Source organism: Manis javanica, chromosome 3 (assembly GCF_040802235.1).
Source record: "Manis javanica isolate MJ-LG chromosome 3, MJ_LKY, whole genome shotgun sequence".
Lineage (NCBI taxonomy): Eukaryota > Metazoa > Chordata > Mammalia > Pholidota > Manidae > Manis > Manis javanica.
This window is the reverse complement of record NC_133158.1, coordinates 210631178-210654315: the sequence shown is the minus strand read 5'-3', so window position 1 is coordinate 210654315 and position 23138 is coordinate 210631178. Positions and strand designations below refer to the sequence as shown.

The following is a 23138-nucleotide window of genomic DNA, read 5'->3' as shown; positions in this document are numbered from 1 at the left end:
TGTTAAAATAGTTTATCCTTCCCCAAATATCTGAAACTTGTTCCAGAAAAACTTACTCCTTCATTTTAGCTAAAAATGCCACTTGATAAAATTAATTTATTTTTGGCAAGTGCTCAAAAGGGGATCTTCAGTGTTGTAAATTCCAGGAAATATGAAGACAGTGGTGGTTGTAGCTACATTTAAAGAAAATTAACAGCTTCTCAATAACAGACAAGTAAAGGTGGGCATTTGAGATGCTTTTTTCTTGGTACAGCATTTTTAAAGATGCTGTTTACTAAGGGCCCTATAAAAAATTCAAATAAATGTTCTCTCTGCCTCCCAATTTTTATAGACAAACCAAACAATCTTATAGACATGTAGGAACAGTTTGCTTTATAACAATCTAATATAAAAGTCAACTTTTTCAAAAAAGAAAAAGTAATTGTTTTTACAAAAACAATTCTTTAAGAAGCATGTTACAGAGGAAATAAAAAGCTTGGATTAAATTGCTTGTTTATGCAGTATATACATTTAATTTTCATAGACAATTTAAACATAGCAAGCTTATTGAGATGTAATTCATGTCATAAAATTAACTCTTTGAACGTGTATAGTTCAGTGGTTTTGGAATAGTCAGAATTGAATATTTTGAACCACATCCTGATTTTAGAACATTTTCATTAATCCCAAATGAAATCCCATGTCCACCAGCAGTCACTTCACATTCTCCCTTCCCCCTAGCCCCTTGCAATACTAACCTATTTTTTGTCAATGGATTTGCCTATTCTGGACATTTCATGTAAATGGAATCATAAAAGTAGCTTCTTGTGTATGGCTTCTTTCACTTAGCATAATGTTTTCAAGATCCATTCATGTTGTCATACGTGTCTATACTTCATTCCTTTTTATAACTGAATAATATCCTATTTTATAGAATATGTTATTGAATAATATTCTGTGTGTGTATTGTATACCATATTTTGTTTATCATCATCTGATTGATATTTCTGTTTACTCTTTTTTGGCTGTTAAGAATCATGCTGCTTGCATAGACAAATTCTTTAAAGGACATAAAATACCGATTAATAACTAGCCCTGGGAAGTATGAGCAGGAGACTTAATTTTTTTTGTACTGGTAACATTTTTTCAAAACCAAATGCATGTAGTATTTTTTAATTAAAACAAACAAACAAAAACAATCCAGTCATTAATAATATGGCCTTGGATAAGTAATTGTACCTCTCTGGGTTTCAGTTTTCTCCTCATAATAAGATTAGAATGGTAAAATAAATGATAAATTGGAATAATAAAATATTTGTTACAGTCTTTTTCAGTTCTCAAATTTTATGTTTATATGATAAAATAAGTGATAGCATTATAGGAATTTTTTCTTTATGAATAAAAATTATATCCCTTATAATTGCAGTGTAACTTTCCATTTATTTTCATCATAGGACCTAATGGAAGGACCTAGACCTTCCATTATTATGGCAGAAGAAGTCGGTAATTTCAAGACACCAACTAAATTATCTGAAAAAAAGAAACCTGGTAAGATAGATGCAAAACCTTTTAAAATTGCTTTCGAAATGTCTTAGTACTATTGTAGTTTGATCCTTTATGTTTCATACACAGTTTTAGCTTAAGTCCTCTTTAGAATGTTGATCTTAATAAGATTTATTTTATAGGCCAGGGCTTGGTCATTAGTGGGCTAGTTTTAGTCTAACAAATTTGGAGATTCTCCCTTGTGAAGAATCAATTTAACATGCACGTTGAGGAACTACTTTAACTTTCCCCCCTCATACTTCATTGCTCTTATGAGGGAAAGATGTTTTCCAAGGCAGTTCAATGGACGATGAATAATCTTTTCAACAAATGAAAGCAATTGGATATCCATATGCAAATTGACCCTCAGCTCACATCATATACAAAAATGGCTAAAATTGTAAAAGTTCTTAAAGATAACAAGCTAAACTTAATTATTCTATTAGCTTTTTTTATAGGTTGCTTACTGTTTTGTACATAGTTGGTAATGTTGTAGATGAATAAAGACAATTTTACTTTTTTTTCCCAGTCTGTATTATTTTATTTCCGTTTTCTTTACTTATGGCACTTGATCCAGTATATTTTTGAATAGTAGAGGGGTGACTGGACGTACCTGCCTTGTTTGCAGTGAAGTGTCTTGTTAGATGCAGTTTTTTCACAGATGTCCTTTATCAGTTTGAGGAATTTTCCTTTTACTCCTGGTTAGTATCATGAGTGGGTGCTGAACTTTGTCAAGTGCTTTTTCAGAATTTATTGAGTTAAAGTTCTCTTTTTTCACTTGGTTAATGTGGTAAATTACATTAACTTTCAAGTGCTAAACAAATTTTCATTCCCTAAGTAAATCCAGTTTGGTTATGATGTGTTTTACATATTGCTTGGTTCAAATGGCTAATATTTTCTGTGGTCATGAGTGATATTGGACTTTCTGGTTGTCTTTTTTTGGAATGTCTGTCTAGTTTTGGTACTAGGATATTCTGTATTCATAAAGATGTTCAGTGTTTTTTTCTCTTCAAGAGTATATGTAGAATTGATAATATTTCTTCCATAACTGGTTGAATTCCGCAGTAAAGCCATGTGGGCTGGGCCTGGAGTTTTCTTAGTAGGCATATGTTAACTGGGCTATTCAAGTTACATATTTCTTATTGTGTAAGCTTTGTTAGTGTTTTTAAAGGACTTTATCCCTTCTCCATGTTAAATTCATTGGCATAAAGTTATTCATGATATACTGTTATTACCCTTCTAATGTCAGTAGGATCTGTGGTGATAGCTCCTTCATTTCTGATACTGATATTTTGTATTTTCTTTCTTCCGTGATCAGACTAATCTGAGGTTTGTCTATTTCATTGAATGTTTCATACTCTTGAAAAATAATATTTTCTGCTGTTTTTGGGTGCAATGTTCCATAAATGTCAGTTAGGTCAAATAGGTTGACTTGTTTTATTCAGGTTGTCCATAGCCATATTAATTTTCTTTTTACTTATTCTATTACTGAGAGAGAAGTGACTCCCAACTATAATTCTCGGTTTGTCTATTTTTTTCTTTCAGTTGTTGCTTTATGTATTTTGAAGCTTGTTATGAGATATAGACACATTTAAGATGGCTATTCTTTTTGATGAATTTACCCCTTCACTCTTATGAAATATCCTTTGTCAGTGTTGTACTCACTGTTCAAAGTCTTATGTGATATTAACAGAACAACTCCAGTTTTATTTTTCTTAGTGTTTGAATAGTATATGTTTTCTAGCCTTTTACTTTTAACCCGTTTGTGTTTTTATTTAAAGTGAGTTTATTATAGACAGCATGTAGTTTTATCTTGTTTTGTTTTTACCCCTTTGGACAACTTCTACCTTTAATTGGACTGTTTGGCCATTAGCCACATGTGGCAATTTAAATTTAGGTTCCTATGAATTAAAATGAAATAAAATTACAAATTTAGTTCCTCAGTTGTACAAGCCACATTTCAAGTGCTCAGTAACCACGTATGGCTGGTGCTTACTGTGCTGGACCGCACAGACATAGAACATTTCCATCATGACGGAAAGTTCTGTTGGACAACACCGTTCAGACCATTTACACTTAACGTAGTTCTCAGTGGTTGGATTAAATCCATTTTGCTCTTGGCCTGTAGCTCACTGATGATTATTTTTTCTACTCTTTATGTGCTTTATTTCTGGTAGTTTTTGTTGCTTTGTCTTAAAATCTAGCTTTTCTTCTGCTCTGTGATCATGTTTTTCTTATGCATTGTATTTTACATTTCTTAAAGTCCATTAGGATCTTTTTTACATCTTTTTCTTTCCTTGTTATATTCACATTTCCTTTGTATTATTGAGTATATTTTAAAAATTTATGTCTTAAGGTTCTTGTCTGCTAATCTATATCACTGTCACTTTATGCTTTGTTTCTATTGGTTTATTTTTCTGCTGTTCTAGGTCATCTTTTTTGCTTCTTTTATGTCTGGTAACTTTTTATTGGCTGCTGGACATTTTACATTGTTGAGTGCTGGATTTTGTTACTGTTTTGGAGGGTGTGTGATCTTGTTATGTCACGGTTAAGTCACCTGACCATTAATTGAAGTTTGCTTTTAAGCTTTGTTCTAAGCTTTTTCCTTGGACTAAAATTTAACTGTACTACTCAGCTGTGACCCTGACCCTTTATAGAGAGAACTTTACTGAATACCTTGTATGTTACAGGGGTACTACACTCTGGCTGATTGTAGGGGAACTATTCCTAGACCTGTGTTATCTTTACACAGGTAATTGTTTAGCCTACTGCTTGTGTTTGGTGCTTTCTCTGACTTTGGAGAGTTCTATGTACTTAAGAATTTAGCCGAACCCTCAAAGGGAGATCTCCAGGCTCCCGGGGCTTTCTTGCTTTGTGGCTCCCTCTGTGCTCCAGATTCCTAGCTACTTATGTCTCCTTGATCTGTGATTTCTGTTTCCTCAATTTGACATGACCTCTGGGCTGTGCTTCTCTGAAACAGCCGTTGAGCATTAAGTAACAGCAATGACAGAGCTCATATCATTTGTCAGAGTTCACGACCCTGCTCTGCCTATTGTCAGGTATCTGGAAACCATTATATGTCGTCAAGTTTTCTAGTTGCTTATGGTGAGGTGGCACTTCTGGAAGCAGTTAATTTTTTTCATGAGCAATGTTGGACTTTTCTATCTCTTTTAATGACTGTATGATGCTCTATAATATAGATATACTGTGATTATGACTGTAATGATGTTTACTTAGGTTTTTTTGTTTGTTTTTGCAGCCACAAAAGCAAATCCCAGTATTCAAACGTGTGCATGCATGTCCATGTGTGATGTCTTTGGGCACCTGCTATAGCACAGTCATTGGCACACTTTTTGTAAATGGCAGATAGTAAATAATTTAGGCTTTATGGGCCACAAAGGGACTTTGTTGCACATTCTTCTCTATTTTTTTAATCATTTTAAAATGTAAAAAACATTCTTAGCTTGTGGGCCAGGTGAAAACAGGCCGTTTGCTGATCCCTGCTTCAGTGATATTGTAAGACAGAGCTCTAAAAGTAGACTTGCTCTAAGGGTACCCTTTTAAGATCAGGGTAGCTAGTTTCACATTGCTCTCCAAAGACTGTGCCATTAATACTCTTAACAACGGAGTGTTGTGTAGCTTGCATTTGTGGAGGTTTTTTTCAAATACTGATTTTATTTTTTGTTTTTCTGACATTTAGCATTATGTTCAAATCCATGTATAAATATTCCTGCCTCTCCATTCATGCAGAAGCTTGGCTTTGGTACTGGGGTCAGTGTCTACCTTATGAAAAGGTGAGTATAAGATTTCAGATTAACCTTTTTCCATGGAACATAGTTTTCCTGTACTTGGAGACAACAATGAATATGAAAATTCAGATATTCAGATTCGGGGTATGTTCCTGATCCAGCCTGACTGACCACTGTATTCCATCTTGCCAGAGCTCTGTCTCGTATGCTTTTCTTGTAGCTTTCTCCTGGTGGATTATTGGAGGAGTAATTCACCTTACAGCTTTTCCTTGATTTGTGTGGGAAAGGAACAGGACACAGGAAAGGGGCTTCTGTGTACTAAGCAGGATTCCCAATAAAACCTCAAAGAGGCTACCAGTGTTGAGGGATTTGACTGCTAATCTCATCTATCTGGAGAGTTCTGAAGATAATCTCTTCTAAAGAAGTTAAAGGTTTTATTTATATCATTTTTGTTCAGTGAGAAGGGTAAATATAGGATTTTAAAGGAAAACTGTGTTAAAAGAAAAATGAAATACTAGAATTGGTGCTAATAGCTAATATAGACGCCAAACACATTTGTTTAAAAAGTTGTTTTACTCATTACTCTGAATTTAGCTTCATGGTTTCTAAGAGGCAGACAACTAAGTCATTATGTATTCCTTAATGCACTCTTCAGGAAGTCCAGCCCAGCGTAGTGTTAGCTTCATCTAGGTTTATATTGTCTCCAAATAGAAATGCTTTCTTTGATAAAAACTGCTGAATTGAGAATAGCATAGCAAGTGTATAGAACTAGGTGTTCATGAGCATTTTTGCAGTTTAAACACCCCCTTTGTGTGTTTTTGTGCTTTTTGTTTTGTGGACATTTGTTTTATATGGTCTAAAAATTCTTGTCTAAGTTACTTTGAAAGAAAAAATTCTCATGTGTTCATGGCTAGTTTCACTTTTTTTTCCCTTGTAAAAAACATGTTTTTAAATATAAAGTGTGTCATTGGCAAAGTCATAGAGAATGTGACTTAATTAGAAAGCTTCATGTGGCTGATACTGAAAACAGCAGGTCCTGCCTGACCCTACCCCTCCGCATAGTGTGGCCCTGGCAGTCGGCATTTCCCTTGACTGGTACTCTGGAGAGTTCCTGTTTTCTCCAGTGAATTGGATCCTGTTTTTCTGTATCTTATGTTGTATTGTTTCTTGTTTTACATCTTGTTTTGTTTGAGGACATCTGGTAGCTCCCCATGAAAAGACGCACAGGAGATACATTTTTAAGAATTTGCATTTCTGAACATGTTTTCATTTTACCCTCATCCTTGAATGGCCCTTTTTATTTTCTAGGTTGGTATTCTCGTTTGGAAATAATTTTCCTCCTGAATTTGAGGACATTGTTCCATTGTCCATTAACTTGCAGTGTTGCTTGTGAGAATTCTGAAGTCTTTCTTTTTGTGTAATCTGTTTTATGTTTTCTGTCCCTCTCACTGTCCTGGAACCATGTATGATCTTCTGTTTGTCACCAGTATTCTTCACTTTCACAATGACAGGCATGGGTGTGGGCCTCTTGGAATCTGAAAATTCCTGTTATTAAATTTGGGGGAATTAATTTTTTTACATTGTTTTATTGATAGTTTTCACCCCTGTTTTTCTGTCCTTTATCTGGAACTCCTATTATTTGGATGTTGAACTTACTGGGCAGATCTCTAATCCACCTTTTTTGTTAAATTTTCTGGGAGATATCACAACTTCATCTTCTGATACTTCTGTCGAGTTTTTTATTTTTGTCTATATTGTTTTTATTAATTATATGAAAATTTTCCTTTGGAAATGATGTTCTAATTTACCTGAAGAAAACAAGATCCCTGATTCAAAAAGACATATGCACCCCTATGTTTATCACAGCACTATTTACAATAGCCAAGATATGGAAGCAACCTAAGTGTCCATCAGTAGATGAATGGATAAAGATGTGTGTATGTAGAATGTACATATACACAATGGAATGTTATTCAGCCATAAGAAGAAAACAAAGCCTACCATTTGCAACAACATGGGTGGAGCTAGAGGGTATTATGCTCAGTGAAGTAAGCCAGGTGGAGAAAGACAAATACCAAATGATTTCCCTCATCTGTGGAGTATAACTAAAGGAATGAAATAGCAGCAGACTCACAGACTCCAAGAAGGGACTTGCGGTTACCCAAGGGAAGGGGTAGGGAGGGAGAAGGGGTTAAAGGGCAGTATGATTAGCACACATAATGTAGGTGGATCACAGGGAAGGCAGTACGGCATGGTGAAGACAAGTAGTGACTCTGTAGCATCTTACTACGTGGATGGGCAGTGACTGCAATGGGATGGAGGGGGGCTTGATATTGTGGGTGAATGTTGGAACCGCAGTACTGCTCATGTGACCTTCATAAGATTGTATATCAATGACACCTTAATAAAGAATAAAAATAATGAAAAATGACATCCTAAGTCTTTGGGGGTGGTAGAAATATTCTATATTTTGATCTGGATGTTGATTACATAGGTATACATGCACATCTGAAAACCCGCTGAGCATTTAGTATGCATGTGGTCATGAATCACTCTGCTCCTGTATGGCTCACAGGTTCTCAGTTACGCCAGTAAACCTGAGGCTAAAGGCCTCTGCTGTAGCGCCTTCCAAAGCCAGTCTCCTGTATTCAGAACCTGGGGGACGGGATGGGCCGCTGCCTACTGATACAGAATCCGGGAAGGTAACTAGGAATCCACCTGCTTTCTAAATAACTTTCAAGAAGTTCTTCGGAACTGTTAAGTCAGTTACTTTCATCTGCTTTCCAAGCTTCCAGAGTTTGTTACTATCTCCTCTTCATTATTTTCATCCTTCTTGCTGGGTGTATATCTTAAAATATCCATTTGCTTTTATTCTAAGGGGCTTGGGTGGGATCAAAATTATATGTGTATATATGTTTTAAGGGATCAAAATTATATGTATATATTTGTTGGTGAAGAATCGTCTGTTATTCTTATGCTCATGAGGTAATACAAGGCTACCATTTTAATCCAGAGGTCTCTATTTCTTAATGTTAAATCAAGTTTGCATTCCTAGTTCAGTGTAGTACTGATATATTATTATTTTTTTAATAAACTGGATTCATTTGCTATTTGTTTAGAATATTTGATCTGTATATAAGTGAAATTGGCTTGTGATTTTTTTCTGTTGTTCCTGTTTGATTTTTTTTATAAAGATTAAACTAGACTCATTGATCCTTTCTCTATTTCCTGAAACAGTTTGTGCAAGATTGAATGATAGGTTCCTTCAAAGTTTAATAAACACCTGTAAAATTATCTAGGCTTTGTATTTCTTTTGGGAAGATTTTAAACTCTTGATTACAATTCTTCTTTCACCAGTTTTCTTAGACTTGTCTAAGATTTGTCCATTTTGCCTTTTAGATTTATTGGCATAAAAGTGTTAGATTTGCTTATACTTCTTATTTCTCCTGAACCTGTAGGTATGTCCCATTTTTTTTTTGCAGTATTATTTGTGCTTCCTCTTACTATTTTTCTTGTGCAATCTCATCAGAAATTTGCCTATTTTATTACTCTTTTCAGCAAACCAACTTTTAGCTTGGAGAAGTATTTTCAGATTTCAAAAATATGTTCTTGTCATTTTGTAGATTAGGATATGCTATGGAAAAGGTGAAGATGGACTTGTTCACTGTATTATAAACATTCAAGAACTATGGAGTACCCCCTTGAACCTTGAAAAATATATTTTTCATAATAAAATGGTATGGAAGTGGTTATCCCCAAATATTGTTGTGTAAAACTGAAGGAGATTTAAGAATAGTGTATATACACTTATGGATGATGGATGTATATGAGTTGAGAAATCTAATAACTCTTTGAATACATGTCTTTTGATTTCAAGAAAAGGTCCTGCAACTATAGAGTCATGCTGAGGTAGTACAAAACTTAATGGCTTCTTGGTTCAGTGTGTTGTTTTGTGTTCTTCTGGGTAAACTTTTTATCTTTAACTGTTGAGACTCTTTCATTGGCTCTTGTGCTTGTGTGCTGTGTACACTTCACCCGTCAGGCTTCTCTCCTCATGCATAACTGCCTGTGGTGCCAGGGAAACCGTTCCCTGACTGTGTCACCTGTTTATTTAGAACTCAAAACATTCACACCTCAGATATTCTTAAAAATAGCTGAATCTTTCCTCAAAATACACACTTTAGTTCTCATTTGTGTGTTTATTGTCTCGTTAAAGGCATGTCTTTCAATATATGGTAAAAGGTGTAAGAAGTACTGGTTAGTGCAGAGGAGAGGGGTTTGTTGGTAAAGAACAGTCTGTTATTATTTGCACGATTACATATGGGCATCTTCTTTAAGTTTCTTAGACATTAGTGTTTATTAACATTCCATAACTCATCTCTGGTACATATAGCTAAATGTTTGATAAATAGTTGGTGGTCTGACATGGTCAAATGGAAAAATTAGAAAATAATATGGTAATTTTAAAGTTTAAAATTTATAACATTCTGTATTTTTCCTTCTAGTTCTCTTTTTAACCCTTCCTTTCCAGCAATGGATAGCAGACATCTCTTGTGATCAGTAGATATATCGGTATATCTCCCAATTAAAAAGGACATGTAGTAGAGGTGTTGATCGTCTAAAATATTTTAAATATTCTTTTAAAAAGCAACAAATTACTATCAAGTCCTTTTCAAAATTTGGAAGTTCTTGTTAGTCTTTTGAAATGTATTATGGTTATTATCTTTCTATACATGTTTTGGTTAATTATTTTTTAAGATCTCCAAGAGGTTTGTCTCATTCTCCTTGGGCTGTGAAGAAGATTAATCTGAGATGTGATGATCATTATCAAAGTATATATCAAAAGCGACTAACCAGTGAAGCTAAGATTTTGAAAGACCTTCATCATCCGAACATCGTAGGTAGGTTTAAACTATTTGGTAACAATGTCTAGTGTAATATTGTGATTATCCAGTAACAGCTCATATAATCTCTTAACTGGTTTCACTAATAAAAATGAAGATGGTGTTGTAATTTGGCAGGAATCAAATTAATGTGAACATTCTAAATTAAAAATTAGTATATAATATTTTTAGGTGCCTAAGTATACGTTTAAAATTTCATGGGTTTAGATATAGTCACTATGGTGTTCTTCATTATAGATTAAAATTTCATGGGACTATAGTTCATTATGGTGCTGAATTCACTATGGAGAATTCAGAAATATAAAATGATCTTCATTTATGTAATTTCCTGCGGGAGTCCAGCTCCTGCCCGAAGGTGCAGGACGGAGTCGGCGTATGGAGAGACAGGACACGGAGTCAGATGGAGGTGGTCTCTCGACAAAGTGCCGATGACAGCTTTATTTATACCATTTTGCACAAGGATATGATTATTTTTTATTATTCTGATGATTAATTAGTATAGGCAGTAGGTTAATAAGTGTAGGCAAGCTTTTTTTTTTTCTTTTCCTTTCTAATCTATTCATGGTTGGTTAAGCGTTAGACAGGTGATTGTTTTTCTGTTCCTTGACTGAAACTTTTCCTATCAACATGGACTCTATTGTGTTTTACGTTTCTATGCAACGCAGTTTCTGAGTAGGAGCATGCACTATGTAGCAGCGACTATGGAGTCGATTAGCTCAGGGTGAAATACAGGTCACCTAGTGCCACAGTTAGCTAGGATTCTTTCCCACAAAAATATTCTTAGAGGCTTTAATAAATTTATAATCAATCTAAAATCATAAACTCATATCTTCATTTTATACCCCTTTATAGGGCATAGTAGGCAGCGAACTAAATTTCCCCTTCTTATCTACATCTCTCTTTCTCCTGTGTGGATACCAAAATCTCCCTGACATGTGCTACACAGCTCTCCGTGACTCCGCTACTGCAGGGACTAAACAAGTTCTTACATGGTGAACAACGCAAGAGCATTCATACCATAGAAACTGCTTCTGTTTTAACTACAAACCTTAAACTGTAAACAGTCACGTCAAATATAATGTATGATTATTCATTTGATTTTTATACTTTATATGTGAATCTAATAAAATGTTAATGTAGTAAGTAAATGCAAGATATAGATAGAAAGCATGATTTAGAACTGTAAGAAGGCAGGTGTAGATGATCAGGTTTGTGCCTACAGACCAGGTCTTAATCCAAGCTGAACAAGGGCATCAAAACATCCACAGGTGCAGAAGATTTCTCTCAAAACTGCGGGGGTGAGGTTCTAAGCCTCACCTCTGTTGGCCCCCTTTTTCTCACCTGATGGCCCCCCTGCGACTGTGCCTGTCTTAGGTTGTTCCTCCCTTAACCAGCCATCTTCCGGGGCCATACAGGGAGATGTAAAGCTGGTAAGTGAGAGAGAAGTAATATTCTTTGAAAAGGTTAGTTTTTCACTTCTTTGCAGATTTATGCTCCATGGCTTCTATGCCCAGCACTTGTTTTGAGGTATCTTTACTTCCTGGAAAATTATGGTACTTGGTAATTTCACCTATGAGGCACAAATTCTAGTAAAGGGCCATAATTAGGTAAGAAGAAAAATGAACTATGCAAGTAGTAGAGGGAAGAAAACATGAGATGATTAAGTGTCAACAGGGTTATTCTATTCAATATTTTCTCATGACTCTATTTCTATAAAACTTTCCATCACTAGTTTCACTAGCATTGTAAACAAGGGGGGCATTCTCAGTGGAAATGGGGTGGTCAATGTTTGACTAACAGCAGGTTTCGGTACTTTAGGCTAAGATCGCCATTTGGCCCCTGCGTGTTCTATTCTTCAGGAGCACCGTCCTGAAAAGCTCCTGGGAAGTTTATGTTCTCATCTTTTCCGTGCTGCTTAGCAAAGGTTAGCTTAGTCTTTGGCAACAATGCAGGTAAAAACAAAGCCAATAGTATAATGGAAAATAACAAAATCAAGGTGGGTAATAGAGGGAGCCAGCTGCAAAGGCCCCTGATTTGTGGGGTTCTTCCTCCAGCCTGAGCTTTGCTACACAGCTTGAGTAGCATGGCTCCCGGCAATTTCCTTATTTTCATTTTTAATATAAGTAGGGCTGGGAAAACCATTATATTTAGGAGGGCTTAGAGTATTGAAAATTATTTTAATTTGGGATACTATTGGCAAACACTGAAGACATTTTAAATTAAGTCTAATGAATTAGTTACAAATAAGAGCTGTTTCATCGTACGTTTGTCAGGGTTAGTCCAGATCCATTTTCAGTCACATTACTATAACTTAAATACTGTTGTTCTTCCCTGTTCCTTATGTCGTGTTTTCTTTAAGGCTATCGTGCTTTCACTGAAGCCACTGATGGTAGTCTGTGCCTTGCTATGGAATATGGAGGTGAAAAGTCTCTAAATGACTTAATAGAAGAACAATATAAAAAGAGCCAAGATCCTTTTCCAGCAGCCATCATTTTTAAAGTTGCTTTGAATATGGCAAGAGGGTTAAAGGTAAATATGCCATTTTATTGTAAATGACTTTTGTGGAATCTGAAAAAACTAAATACTTCATAGTATACCTAATTCTAGGGTGGAATCTTTTTTTTCCCCAGAAGGAGTTGCCTTTTGTGTTAAAGTCTTTATAGAATTTGTCATGTTGTAGAATGCACTGTTTCCTTATTTTGATTAGCAAAGTGTGGTTTGAGGCCTTCACATAGCCTGAAATAACTCAAGTAGATAGTTTTGCATATAGAGATCATTTGTTAGATTTACTTAAAAGGATTAATAAAATTTAACACCAAAATTCAGTGAGTATTTTTGGGGGTGCAGCCTAACTGTTGATGTAAGCAAGGTGCTCACAGATTGTTTTGTGGGATGTTAAGTTTTGGACATGATGAATGATCATCTATAGGTCAAATGAAAAAAGTTCCCTTGATGTTATGCAAGTGAATTGTTGTGCCTTTGGACAGACACAATGTAAGAAATAAAAAGAATTCTGTACCCTAAATAGCCTAAACTGAAATAAGATGACTCCGGAAAACTTGGATGACTGAAAAGTGAATCACATAATGATACTGCAAGTATTATCAAAGCTGCAAGTTTAGAGTTCAAATAAAATGTATTCATGAGATGTGAAACTAGAGAAAAGTAGTATTTCTAAATACATATTTTAGTATGTGTATAGATAAACCTGATTTTAAATGGAGATGATAAACTAAATTAATAATTTGAATTATTTCATAAATAATGGTTTAAATGTATCTGTATAATGGAATTCAGAAATTTATTATGAATATATTTGAGCATATTCAATTTATTACTGGTAACATTTATATTAAGCACAGTTGAAGTGTTCTAAGGTATATACCAAGAATTGTCTCTGCAGTATTTTCATAACATTTTTGACTAGGGATGAGTACCACTATACTTGTCAATTCTAAGAAAGGGTTAATGTGTAAAACAAAATGTAAATTGTGCCTTAGTTTACATTTCTACTTCTCCTTCTGCCTGTGAATTTCATGTAGCCCTGTCATCTGTCATTCTGCAGTATCTCAACAGTTTGTCAGGGAAGTATGCCTCATTGTGAAGATTCTGAAATTATTCCTAAAAATTACTAGTTTCAAGTAAAATTGTCAACCATTTTGACATCTGCAAGATATAAAAGTGTATGAGATGGGTTTAGAAATAAAAAGGTTAGTTTATCTTTAAATAGACATCAATTTCCAAAGCATCTTTCAGGTTGCTAGTCAGTGTGGCAGACTGAGATAACATGGGATGTTCTGTTTTCTAGCTGCAAGTAATTTGAAGTGATGGACAGATACAAACCTGTAGTTTAGGAAGGGAATTCAAGTGGTTATTTTTGTTTGAAGGTTGTCATTTTTTAATTTATATTTTTGCTCAGATATGTTAAATTTTCCGCTATTTTAGTATCTGCACCAAGAAAAGAAACTGCTTCATGGAGACATAAAATCTTCCAATGTTGTAATTAAAGGTGACTTTGAAACAATTAAAATCTGTGATGTAGGAGTCTCTCTACCATTGGATGAAAATATGACTGGTAAGTAGTAGTCTAATTTAAAACATTTTATGTTTATACAATTTTTAAGTTTCTAATTTTTATATATTTAAATAGGTAATTCACATTCCTCAGAAATCAAAAACTATTTATGAAAAGTGTACAATAAAAATCCCTCCTTTCTCTTGTCAAATAAGCAATAGAAATTATTGGTTTCTTATCAGTAAATATTTTCACTGAATTGAACATTGGAAACTATTTCTAACCTGGTTTGGGATTTTTAAGTGGTAAAAGATCTGGGAATAGAAAATAAAATTTTAATAAGGCTTATTTAATTTTTTAAAAAATGTTGATATATAATATGTTGGTTTTAGGTAAAATTTTAATAAGATTTATAAAGAATTAATTTAACATCATCACACCTGGCAAGATTTGGGAAACTGATAGAAGAAACTGGAGCGGAAGTAGGAAAGAGTAGAGTTAATGAAGGCCAGTTTTCTGCCTTTTGACCCTTGGCCCCCCCAACTCATTCTTCTCTTTTAAATACCATTGATTCTCTTCTCAGAGAATTTAAGATATGTCTGTGGCAAGAACTAAGTGTCAGCCTCAAAGAGAAAGTCTCTATTTTCACCATATTATTTAATAAATAATATTTAATTTGCCTCTTTATATGAATATAAGGGAAGGTTAATGAATGTGGTTTAGAGCTTATATACACCTTAATTCCTGCTGACATAAAAGTCTACAAATCAAATTGAAGGAAAAAGCCAAGTTGAATAAAGTGACTGTCACTAAGAAAGACAGAACTGTCATGAACCTGTAGGCTAAACAACTGCAGTAAAGTTGAAACTTAAGGAAATAAATGGAGAAATTATGTTTTATACCATAATTTTTAAAATCTTCGATGGATCAAATAGACAAAACTAAGATGTAGAAGATCTGAGCAAATAATACGGCCAATCTCTATGCATTAGAAGATTTATTAAGATTGACCACATATTAGGTTATAAAAGAAAACTTCAGATTACAAAAAAAAGAAATAGTTGAATGGTTGATATTCATTATTCTCAGTGCTGTAAATCCAGAAATTAGTAGCACAATTGGAAACAAAAATCCCCAAATTGTTTAGAAATCTAACATACTTGTAAATAATTCTTGGCTAAAAGAAGAAAACAGATTTCAGTTAAACAATATTCAGAAAATAATGAGACTATAATAAACCAAAACCTATTTGATAAGGTGAAAACTACTCATAGGAAAGCATTTTCATTATTTAATGTTTATGAAATTAAGTTGAGTATTCAAGGAAAGGAAAGGAAGCCCTTAAAAAAAGCAGAAAGCAACAGCAAATGAATCAGAAAATCCATGAATTCTACACTATCCCAACTTGACGTATTTTTTTTTTAGAACGTGTCAAAGTGAATGCAGTTCTTATGAACCCACATGTTTAAATATAGACAGGAAAATTCTATGAAGGAATAATGAGTAGGAATTTTCCTGACCAAATGCTAAGAAGTATTATAAAGCTATAGTAATTAAAGCAGGAATACTTGATGACTCATGAATATTTTGACTCATGTCAAAATAGGTAGAAAAATAGTCAAGAAATAGTTCCCAAATATATAGAATTTGTTATATGATAAAGGTGACATTTTCATATTAGAAAGATATAGTTGAATGAATAAATGATGATGTCTAGACATTTTTTAAAAAAGAGCTGTTTTCTATTCTCTTACTCCTTGTAGACTGAAAGTTGAAAAAAAAAAAGTAGTAGAAAGAATTGTATTTGAATATTTCCTTAATGTTGGGCTTAAGAAGGACACCAGAGTTAGAAACCATTTCAGTAAAAGCCATGACTACTAAAAAATTCTTTGAAAAGTCTCTATATGCCAGTATGAGCAGCAGTATAGGTTAACATGAACTCTCAAACACTAAGTAGAAGTTGAAATTGGCATATCATTCAGGTAAGGTAAGTTTTGCTGTGGTAACATAGACCCTCAAAATTCTCAGTAGCTCAAAGCACCACGGCTGACACAAGCTACACGTCCCTTAGGGCTGTGTTCCGTGCCATTCCCACTTTAGACCTGCAGTGCTGGGACATCCACCGTGGAGTACTGCCACCATTGCATGGAAGGTGAAAAAGCTCTGGAGGGATGCTGTCCACTACAGTAGCCATTAGCTACATACAGCTATTTAAATTAATGAATATTTAAAAGTTTTAAATCATTTCCTCAGCCATCTGAGCCACATTTCAGATGCTCAGTAGCTACATGAGATTAGTGGCTACCGTATTAGACCATGCAGATGTAGAACATTTTTATCACAGAGAGTTCTATTAGATAGTGGCTGCTCTACAAAGACTTACACTAACAATTAAATGCCCCAGCTCAGAAATGACACAGGTCAGTTCTCCCACAGCCGACTGACCAGAGCTAATCATATGGTTCCATGCAGCCAATGACAGGCCAGAATGTGCAGCCGTGTGTGTGTGTCCAGGTGACAAGCACGTACTTGCTGGATAGCCCTGGTAACGTCCACAGTGGTATGGCCTCTTCAGAGGGCAGTTTGGAATCAAATATTCTTTTAAAAAACAAAACGCATAAAATGTTTGTGTGCATCAATCCTGTAATTCCATTCTGAAGAACACATTCCAAAGAAATAATTGGGCAGTGCAGGCATTTTTTTACAATAGCCTGGTAATATTAATATGCTCATTTCTACAAAACCTCACATTCTGCAAAAGTCAAAACATAGACCTAGGTTTATAGAAGAGAGAGATTTGGGACAGAAGAATCAAACCTATGCAACTTTAAAAACAAAGTAATGATGAAAAAGTGACAATTCTAATAAAAGTACTACCATGTTACATGTTCACTGGCACCCAGCATCAGTCATCCTGTGTGGCCGTAAACCCTGGGGTTGTGCTGCTGTGAGGTCTTTATGAGGGCATTTATTTTCAGTAGATAGCTTTTCATTAACTTAAAAGTTTGATCTGGCTTTCTCAACAAAAAGTACCCTTGTAAGCGTGGGAGACCTGTCTTGGCATTTCCTTTACCTGCACTTAGCTTCACCAGATAGTTTAATGGTTCTGTCGGCAGAGCGGTTCTAAAACTACTAAATCAGCTGTGCAGGGCATCTGCGGGCTAAGGATGTTTGTGAGGAAGTTTATTCCTGATCACTTCAGAAATAAGAATGTACTGGAAAAAGATCACATAATTCATCTTTTTTTGCTAATTTGTGTTGCAGAAATACATGTAGTAGAACAGATTATGCAAAATCATATGAGAATGTCCATCAATAAGGGATGATTTAATTTGTACCACTACACAATAGAATACCATATAGTCATTAAAATTATATAGCTATATTTGTAGGCATGAAAATATATCCAAATATATTAAGCGAGATGAATGCATTATAAAATAGCACTTAAAATATGTATTTACATATACATTGAGAAAAGTTTGAAAAAATACATCTACAATCTTTAAAAATTATTTTTAACTTTTGTGTTTTAATAGGTAATATATTCACATGTTTAATAATTATAATATACATAGGGTGTTCTGTGAAAAATCCAAATCTTAACAGTGGTTATCTCTAGATTGAGTAGTTTATTTAGCATGTTTTTAATCAGTATAGTTAGGCTCTGTGCCGGGCACTGTGAATACAGAGAAAGATGGGACAGACACAGACCTTACCTTTTAGGGCTCATATCTAGGATGGAAAGCAGCTCTTGAATAGCTGACACTAAAGTACAATGACAGTTATAACAAGGGAATGTGTAGACATGACAGTGCCACCTGACCAGCCGAGATGTTGAGGAAGGCCTACCTAAATAAACAGTGCTTCAGCTGAAGACCCTGTGTCATCACTTTTCAATCTGACAGTGTCCCTGAGAACTGAATGATGTAATGTCTGCTTACTCTTTGAAAATAGTAAAGGGCAATAAAATAGTTTGTTTTGACAAAAAGGAATGGCTGAACTGTTAATCTATGATCTTATCAAACTAGTCAGAACAATCCATCTTCACGAGGAAGCCAACCTGATTGGTGACATGTGGGAGAACCACTTGCATTATGTTTAAATTCTAATCAGACCTGGAGAAATGTACGCAGACATACAGGATATGCACTTGTGGTTGGCTGGAGTCTCCAGTCGGAGCTGATACATTAGGCCCAAAGTTCTAGAAAGCTACTCTTTAGTCTGGCAGACCCCTATAGGAATCCGACCCACTTAAAATGGGGTATGAATCCTTGCTCAGCACCTGAGTCACTGCCCATGTGGACCTGTCTGTAGACTCGTACTCGTGCATTCCATTAAGTGCCCCTCAAATGTAAGGTGGTGGGAGGGAGAGCCTTCAAGGAGCGCATACTGGCCTGGCCCGCCTTCCGAGCCTTACCACCCTAAAGCTGATTAAGTGGAAAGGCTGTCACAGAGACGTCTTCCATGCGTGCCGCTGGCTACTGCCCTAGTCTGGCATCCTCAGATGAGCCTGTGCACCCCCCAAAGGGTGAACAGGCACGTGCCTGCTTGTTCCTCCGTCTTCACCCCCCTGCCTCCACCCTTCTCATTTCTCCTTCTTGGTCCTCTTTTGTTCTTCCAACACTAGTTTCCTTAGTTGCCTTTTCTTGTAAATTTCTTGAGCCCCCTCAAGGCAGCACTTTCCTTTGATTCCAAAGAGAAGCTCTTGTTGAACAGCCTTCCTGTTGTTTTTCTATTGTTTGAAAGTGAATTAAATTCAGTTTGCTTTCACTTTAACCCAGTTTATGAAGAAAGGGAGATTATAGCAATCAAATACTGAAAAATTCTCATTTTTAATAGAATATACCCTAACACTCCCTAGTGCATGTTTTGTAAGAGCTTGAGTTTTGTCCTATTCATAGCAGAACTACAGGTTTTAAATTTGAAAAGGAAAATTTATAAAATGATTGAAGAAATGATAGAGTACCTTTCTTCACCACCATGGAATTAACTTAGAAACCAGGAACAAGATAACTAGGAGACCCCCCAGGTACTTGGGAATTCAACAATGCAAGTTCAAATAACCTGTGCATCAAAGAAAATGACAAGGGAAGTTACATATGTATTTAACATTTCAAAATGTATGACATACGGCTGAAGCAGAGCTTGGAGGGAAATTTGTAGCTGTGTGCATGATTATATTAGAAAAGAGTCTAAATCAATAACCTATGTTACATTTTAAGCTAGAAACAAGTACAAAGCAGATCCAAAATAAGTCGAAGATATGAGCGGAAATCAGTGAAATAAATAACACTAGAAAATATTAATAAAACCAAAAGCTTGTTCTTCAAAAGCTAATGAAATTGACAAATCCTTAGCTTGGTTGATCACGAACAGAAGACAAATCGCTGACATCAGGAGTGAAAAAGAGGTTATCACTAGATCCTGCACACATTTAAAGATTAATAAACTATCATAAACAGCTCTGTTTACAAATTTGATGACTTAGATGGACAATTTTTTTGAGAAATACAATTTACCAAAATTGATACAGAAAGAATTAGGAGACCCAGATAGCCCTCCACCTATTAAAGAAACATTTTCCCAAAGAAAACCCGAGACCCAGATATTTTCAGTTTTCAATCAAACATCTAAGGAAAAAATGATACTAATTTTAAACAGAATTTTCAGAAAATATTGAGTAGGGACCACTGCCTAATTTGTTTTGATGCCAGCATAACTGATATCAAAACCTGACAAATACATCATGGAAAAAGAAAACAGACCAGTGTCCCTCACAAAGATACAAAAATCCTTAGCAAAATATTAGCAAATTGAATCTAACAGTATATAAGGATAGTACATCTGATCAAATAGGGTTTATTCCAGGAAAGTTACAGTTGACACTTAACAACAGGTTTGAACCGTGCAGCTCCACTCATATACAGATCTTTTTCAGTAAATATATTGGAAGATTTTTTTGGAGATTTGTAACTTGAAAAACATGTTTATTACTTTATTGTAAGAATACAGTATATAATAATTATACAAAATAGGTGTGTTAACCAAACTGTTTATGTTATTGGAAAGGCTTCCAGTCAACAAAAGCTATTAGTAGTTAACGTTTTTGGGGAGTCAGAAATTACACGTGGATTTTCAACTTCACAGGGATTGACATTCCTGACCCATGCTTTAAGGGTTAACTCTATGTTAATGCTCAAAGTCAACAAAATTCATATTAACAAATTTGGAAACTACATAGTCATCTCAGGTACAGAAAAAGCATTTGGCAAAATCCAGCTTCCATTCATGATAAAAACTCTTGCTAACTAGACGTAGAAGGGAACTTTGGCCTCAGAAGGTGTGTATATACAGAAGAATCTACAGGCAACATCATACTTAAGAGAATAAGGCCAGCAAGGGGACAAAGACATCAGGGTTGGAAAGGAAATTAAATTGGTCGTTTTTACAGTTGATACGATTGTTTAGGTAGAATAGCCAAAGAATCTAGAGAACACCTTTCAGCTATTGTGTTTCTATGTAATAGAAATAAATAGCTAGAAAGTGAAAAATTTTAAAATTCCATTTACAAGTACGAAAAGCATGAAATACTTAAGAATAAATATAACAAAAAAAGTCTCATCTCTATAATAAACACTATAAAACATCACTGAGAAATAAGATGTAAGTAAATGGAAAGATCATGATTGTGGATTGGCAGATTTGATACTGTTAAAATGTAATTCTTCCCAAATTGATCTGTAGAGATTCAGTCCAATCCCAGTCATTCTGGCTGGCTTTCTTGCTGAAATTGACAAGCTGACTCTAAAAGTTAAATGGAAATGAGTGGACCCATGTCACTTTTGGGCAGAAGCTCTAAGAACCAGTGATTCAGCCTTTTCCCTGACTTAGCGATTATACAAGCAGAGAAATAAGTGTACTTCTCTCAGCCTAATGACAGTGTAGTTTGAAAATGAAGAACTGAAGCACAGAGATTTAAGTGAGCTGCTCAAGGTCACACAGTTTGCAGGTTCAGACACCGTGATTTGGCTCCAAAGTCTGTACTGTTAATACCCACAATCCATTTACATTCCTACCACTTTCTAAGAGAATTGCTGTTTCTCTACACCATGCCAGCTGACCAACTTTTTTAATATTTAAAAATCTGATAGGGAAAAAGTAATTCTTATTAATGAGGTCGAGTGTATTTTCATGGTCACGGCTACATTTAACAACCTTTAAACTACTTGTTGAATCATTTGCCCGTTTTTCTGTTGCTTGCCTTTCTTAGTGATCTCCAGTGCTTGCTCTTATGATCAGTTTGTCTGGATTTCTCTTGTTTCAGTGACTGAGCCTGAGGCCTGCTACATTGGCACGGAGCCTTGGAAACCCAAGGAAGCTTTGGAAGAGAATGGTATTATTACTGACAAGGCAGACATATTTGCCTTCGGCCTTACTCTGTGGGAAATGATGACTTTATCTATTCCACACATTAATCTTCTAGATGGTGATGGTGAAGGTATAACTATAAATTTTTAACATAAATTCTAATCTCTTAAATTTGAACTAAAGATTATTTTACAAAATTGTATTTTATCTTTCTATTAAGTTAAAATTTAAAAGAACATGTTGATTTAGTGGCATGAGATATCGATTTAGTTAATACGGAAGGTTGATTTGGTGCCCTTTCAGTTTAATCTCATACAGATGAGATGCAGGTTGAGACTAGGGGGATAAACTGAGAAAATCCAGAGAAGCAAAGTTACTTTTACCAAATCCCTTGCCCGAGAAAAAGATTGGAAAGCTAACAAGGAGCAAAAAGTTACCTTTCCAACTGTGTTGCCTGAGGAAAGATCGGAAAGCTGTCAAGGAAGAGGTTAAAGGTTGAAAGCCCATAAATCCAGTGTTACTAATCTACACTGTGGCAGGACAATTGAAGAGATTGTCCGCGGTGTGATGAAAAGCATACTGGACTATGAAATGTTTCAGGAGGGTGAGTTTAAGCAGTGGCTAAGCTTCTGCACGACTTAAAGTGATTTTCTTTAATGGTTTCAATCTCCAACTCCCTCACGAACAGATGAAACTTTTGATGAAAGTGACTTTGATGATGAAGCATATTATGCAGCTTTGGGAACTAGGCCACCTATTAATATGGAAGACCTGGATGAAACGTACCAGAAAGTGATCGAGCTCTTCTCTGTGTGCACAAATGAAGCTCCTAAAGATCGTCCTTCTGCTGCACAGATTGTGGAAACTTTGGAAACAGATGTCCAGTAATAACCTCATGTTCATGACCACCTGAGCTTCAAGTATGGCTCATGTATATAACTGCTGTTTACTGTAATACATCTGTATAGTTACTATGATCTGTAATTATTCAACATTTTGGTAGTGGCCTATTTTAGGACCATAGCAGCTGTTAACATTTGAACAACTTTTTGATATAAAGGTATTTCATGTATGCTTACGATAGGCATTTGAGATGATAGTGGGTTTTCTATAAAGTTTAAGAAATGAGCTACTCAGTATTTGAACTTGTTCATACAGATTTGACACTAGCAATAAAATGCTATAGTGTTTATCTAATGTTAATTTGGATTAAGTGACTTACTTTTATTAATGATCTTTCTCAGGTATTTTCTATTTTAATGGATCTGCTGAAATCTTTGTGCAGTACAGAATGAGTCTACATTCGCTTCACTTTTGCTGGCCTTCCTTGGCATGCGCTTGTTGTCACTGCCAGCTGAGAGACTGTGGCTCAAGAGGTTAGCTCCACATATTTTCAGCCAAGGCATGTCTTGTTCTCTTGGATCTCCCTAGACCTTTGGTTTTTGCTTGAATTTATCTAATGTATTTTCTGTACTGATCCTTTTTATTTACTAATCTATCTTAAGTATTTCAAAGTTCTGGTGTAAAAATGATAAAGCTCTTATAATATCGAATAAAGGACACTTTAGTTACCAGAAA

At 35.1% G+C, this 23138-nt stretch overlaps 1 protein-coding gene across 5 annotated transcripts in view; it reads left to right on the top strand.

Annotated features, from left to right (window-relative positions):
* Positions 1-23138, top strand: part of PBK (PDZ binding kinase) — a 28552-nt gene extending 5414 nt beyond the window's left edge. For 3 of the 5 annotated variants that reach the window (XM_037024732.2, XM_073232732.1, XM_073232730.1), the window contains exons 2-8: positions 1434-1527; positions 5222-5315; positions 10029-10171; positions 12534-12703; positions 14120-14249; positions 21517-21690; positions 22249-23138. In XM_037024732.2, the coding sequence (XP_036880627.2) occupies positions 1440-1527; positions 5222-5315; positions 10029-10171; positions 12534-12703; positions 14120-14249; positions 21517-21690; positions 22249-22448 (999 nt within the window). In that variant the 5' untranslated portion in view covers positions 1434-1439 and the 3' untranslated portion in view covers positions 22449-23138. The remainder of the gene's footprint in view (positions 1-1433; positions 1528-5221; positions 5316-10028; positions 10172-12533; positions 12704-14119; positions 14250-21516; positions 21691-22248) is intronic. The other 2 variants (XM_073232731.1, XM_073232733.1) reach the window with 2 other exon arrangements.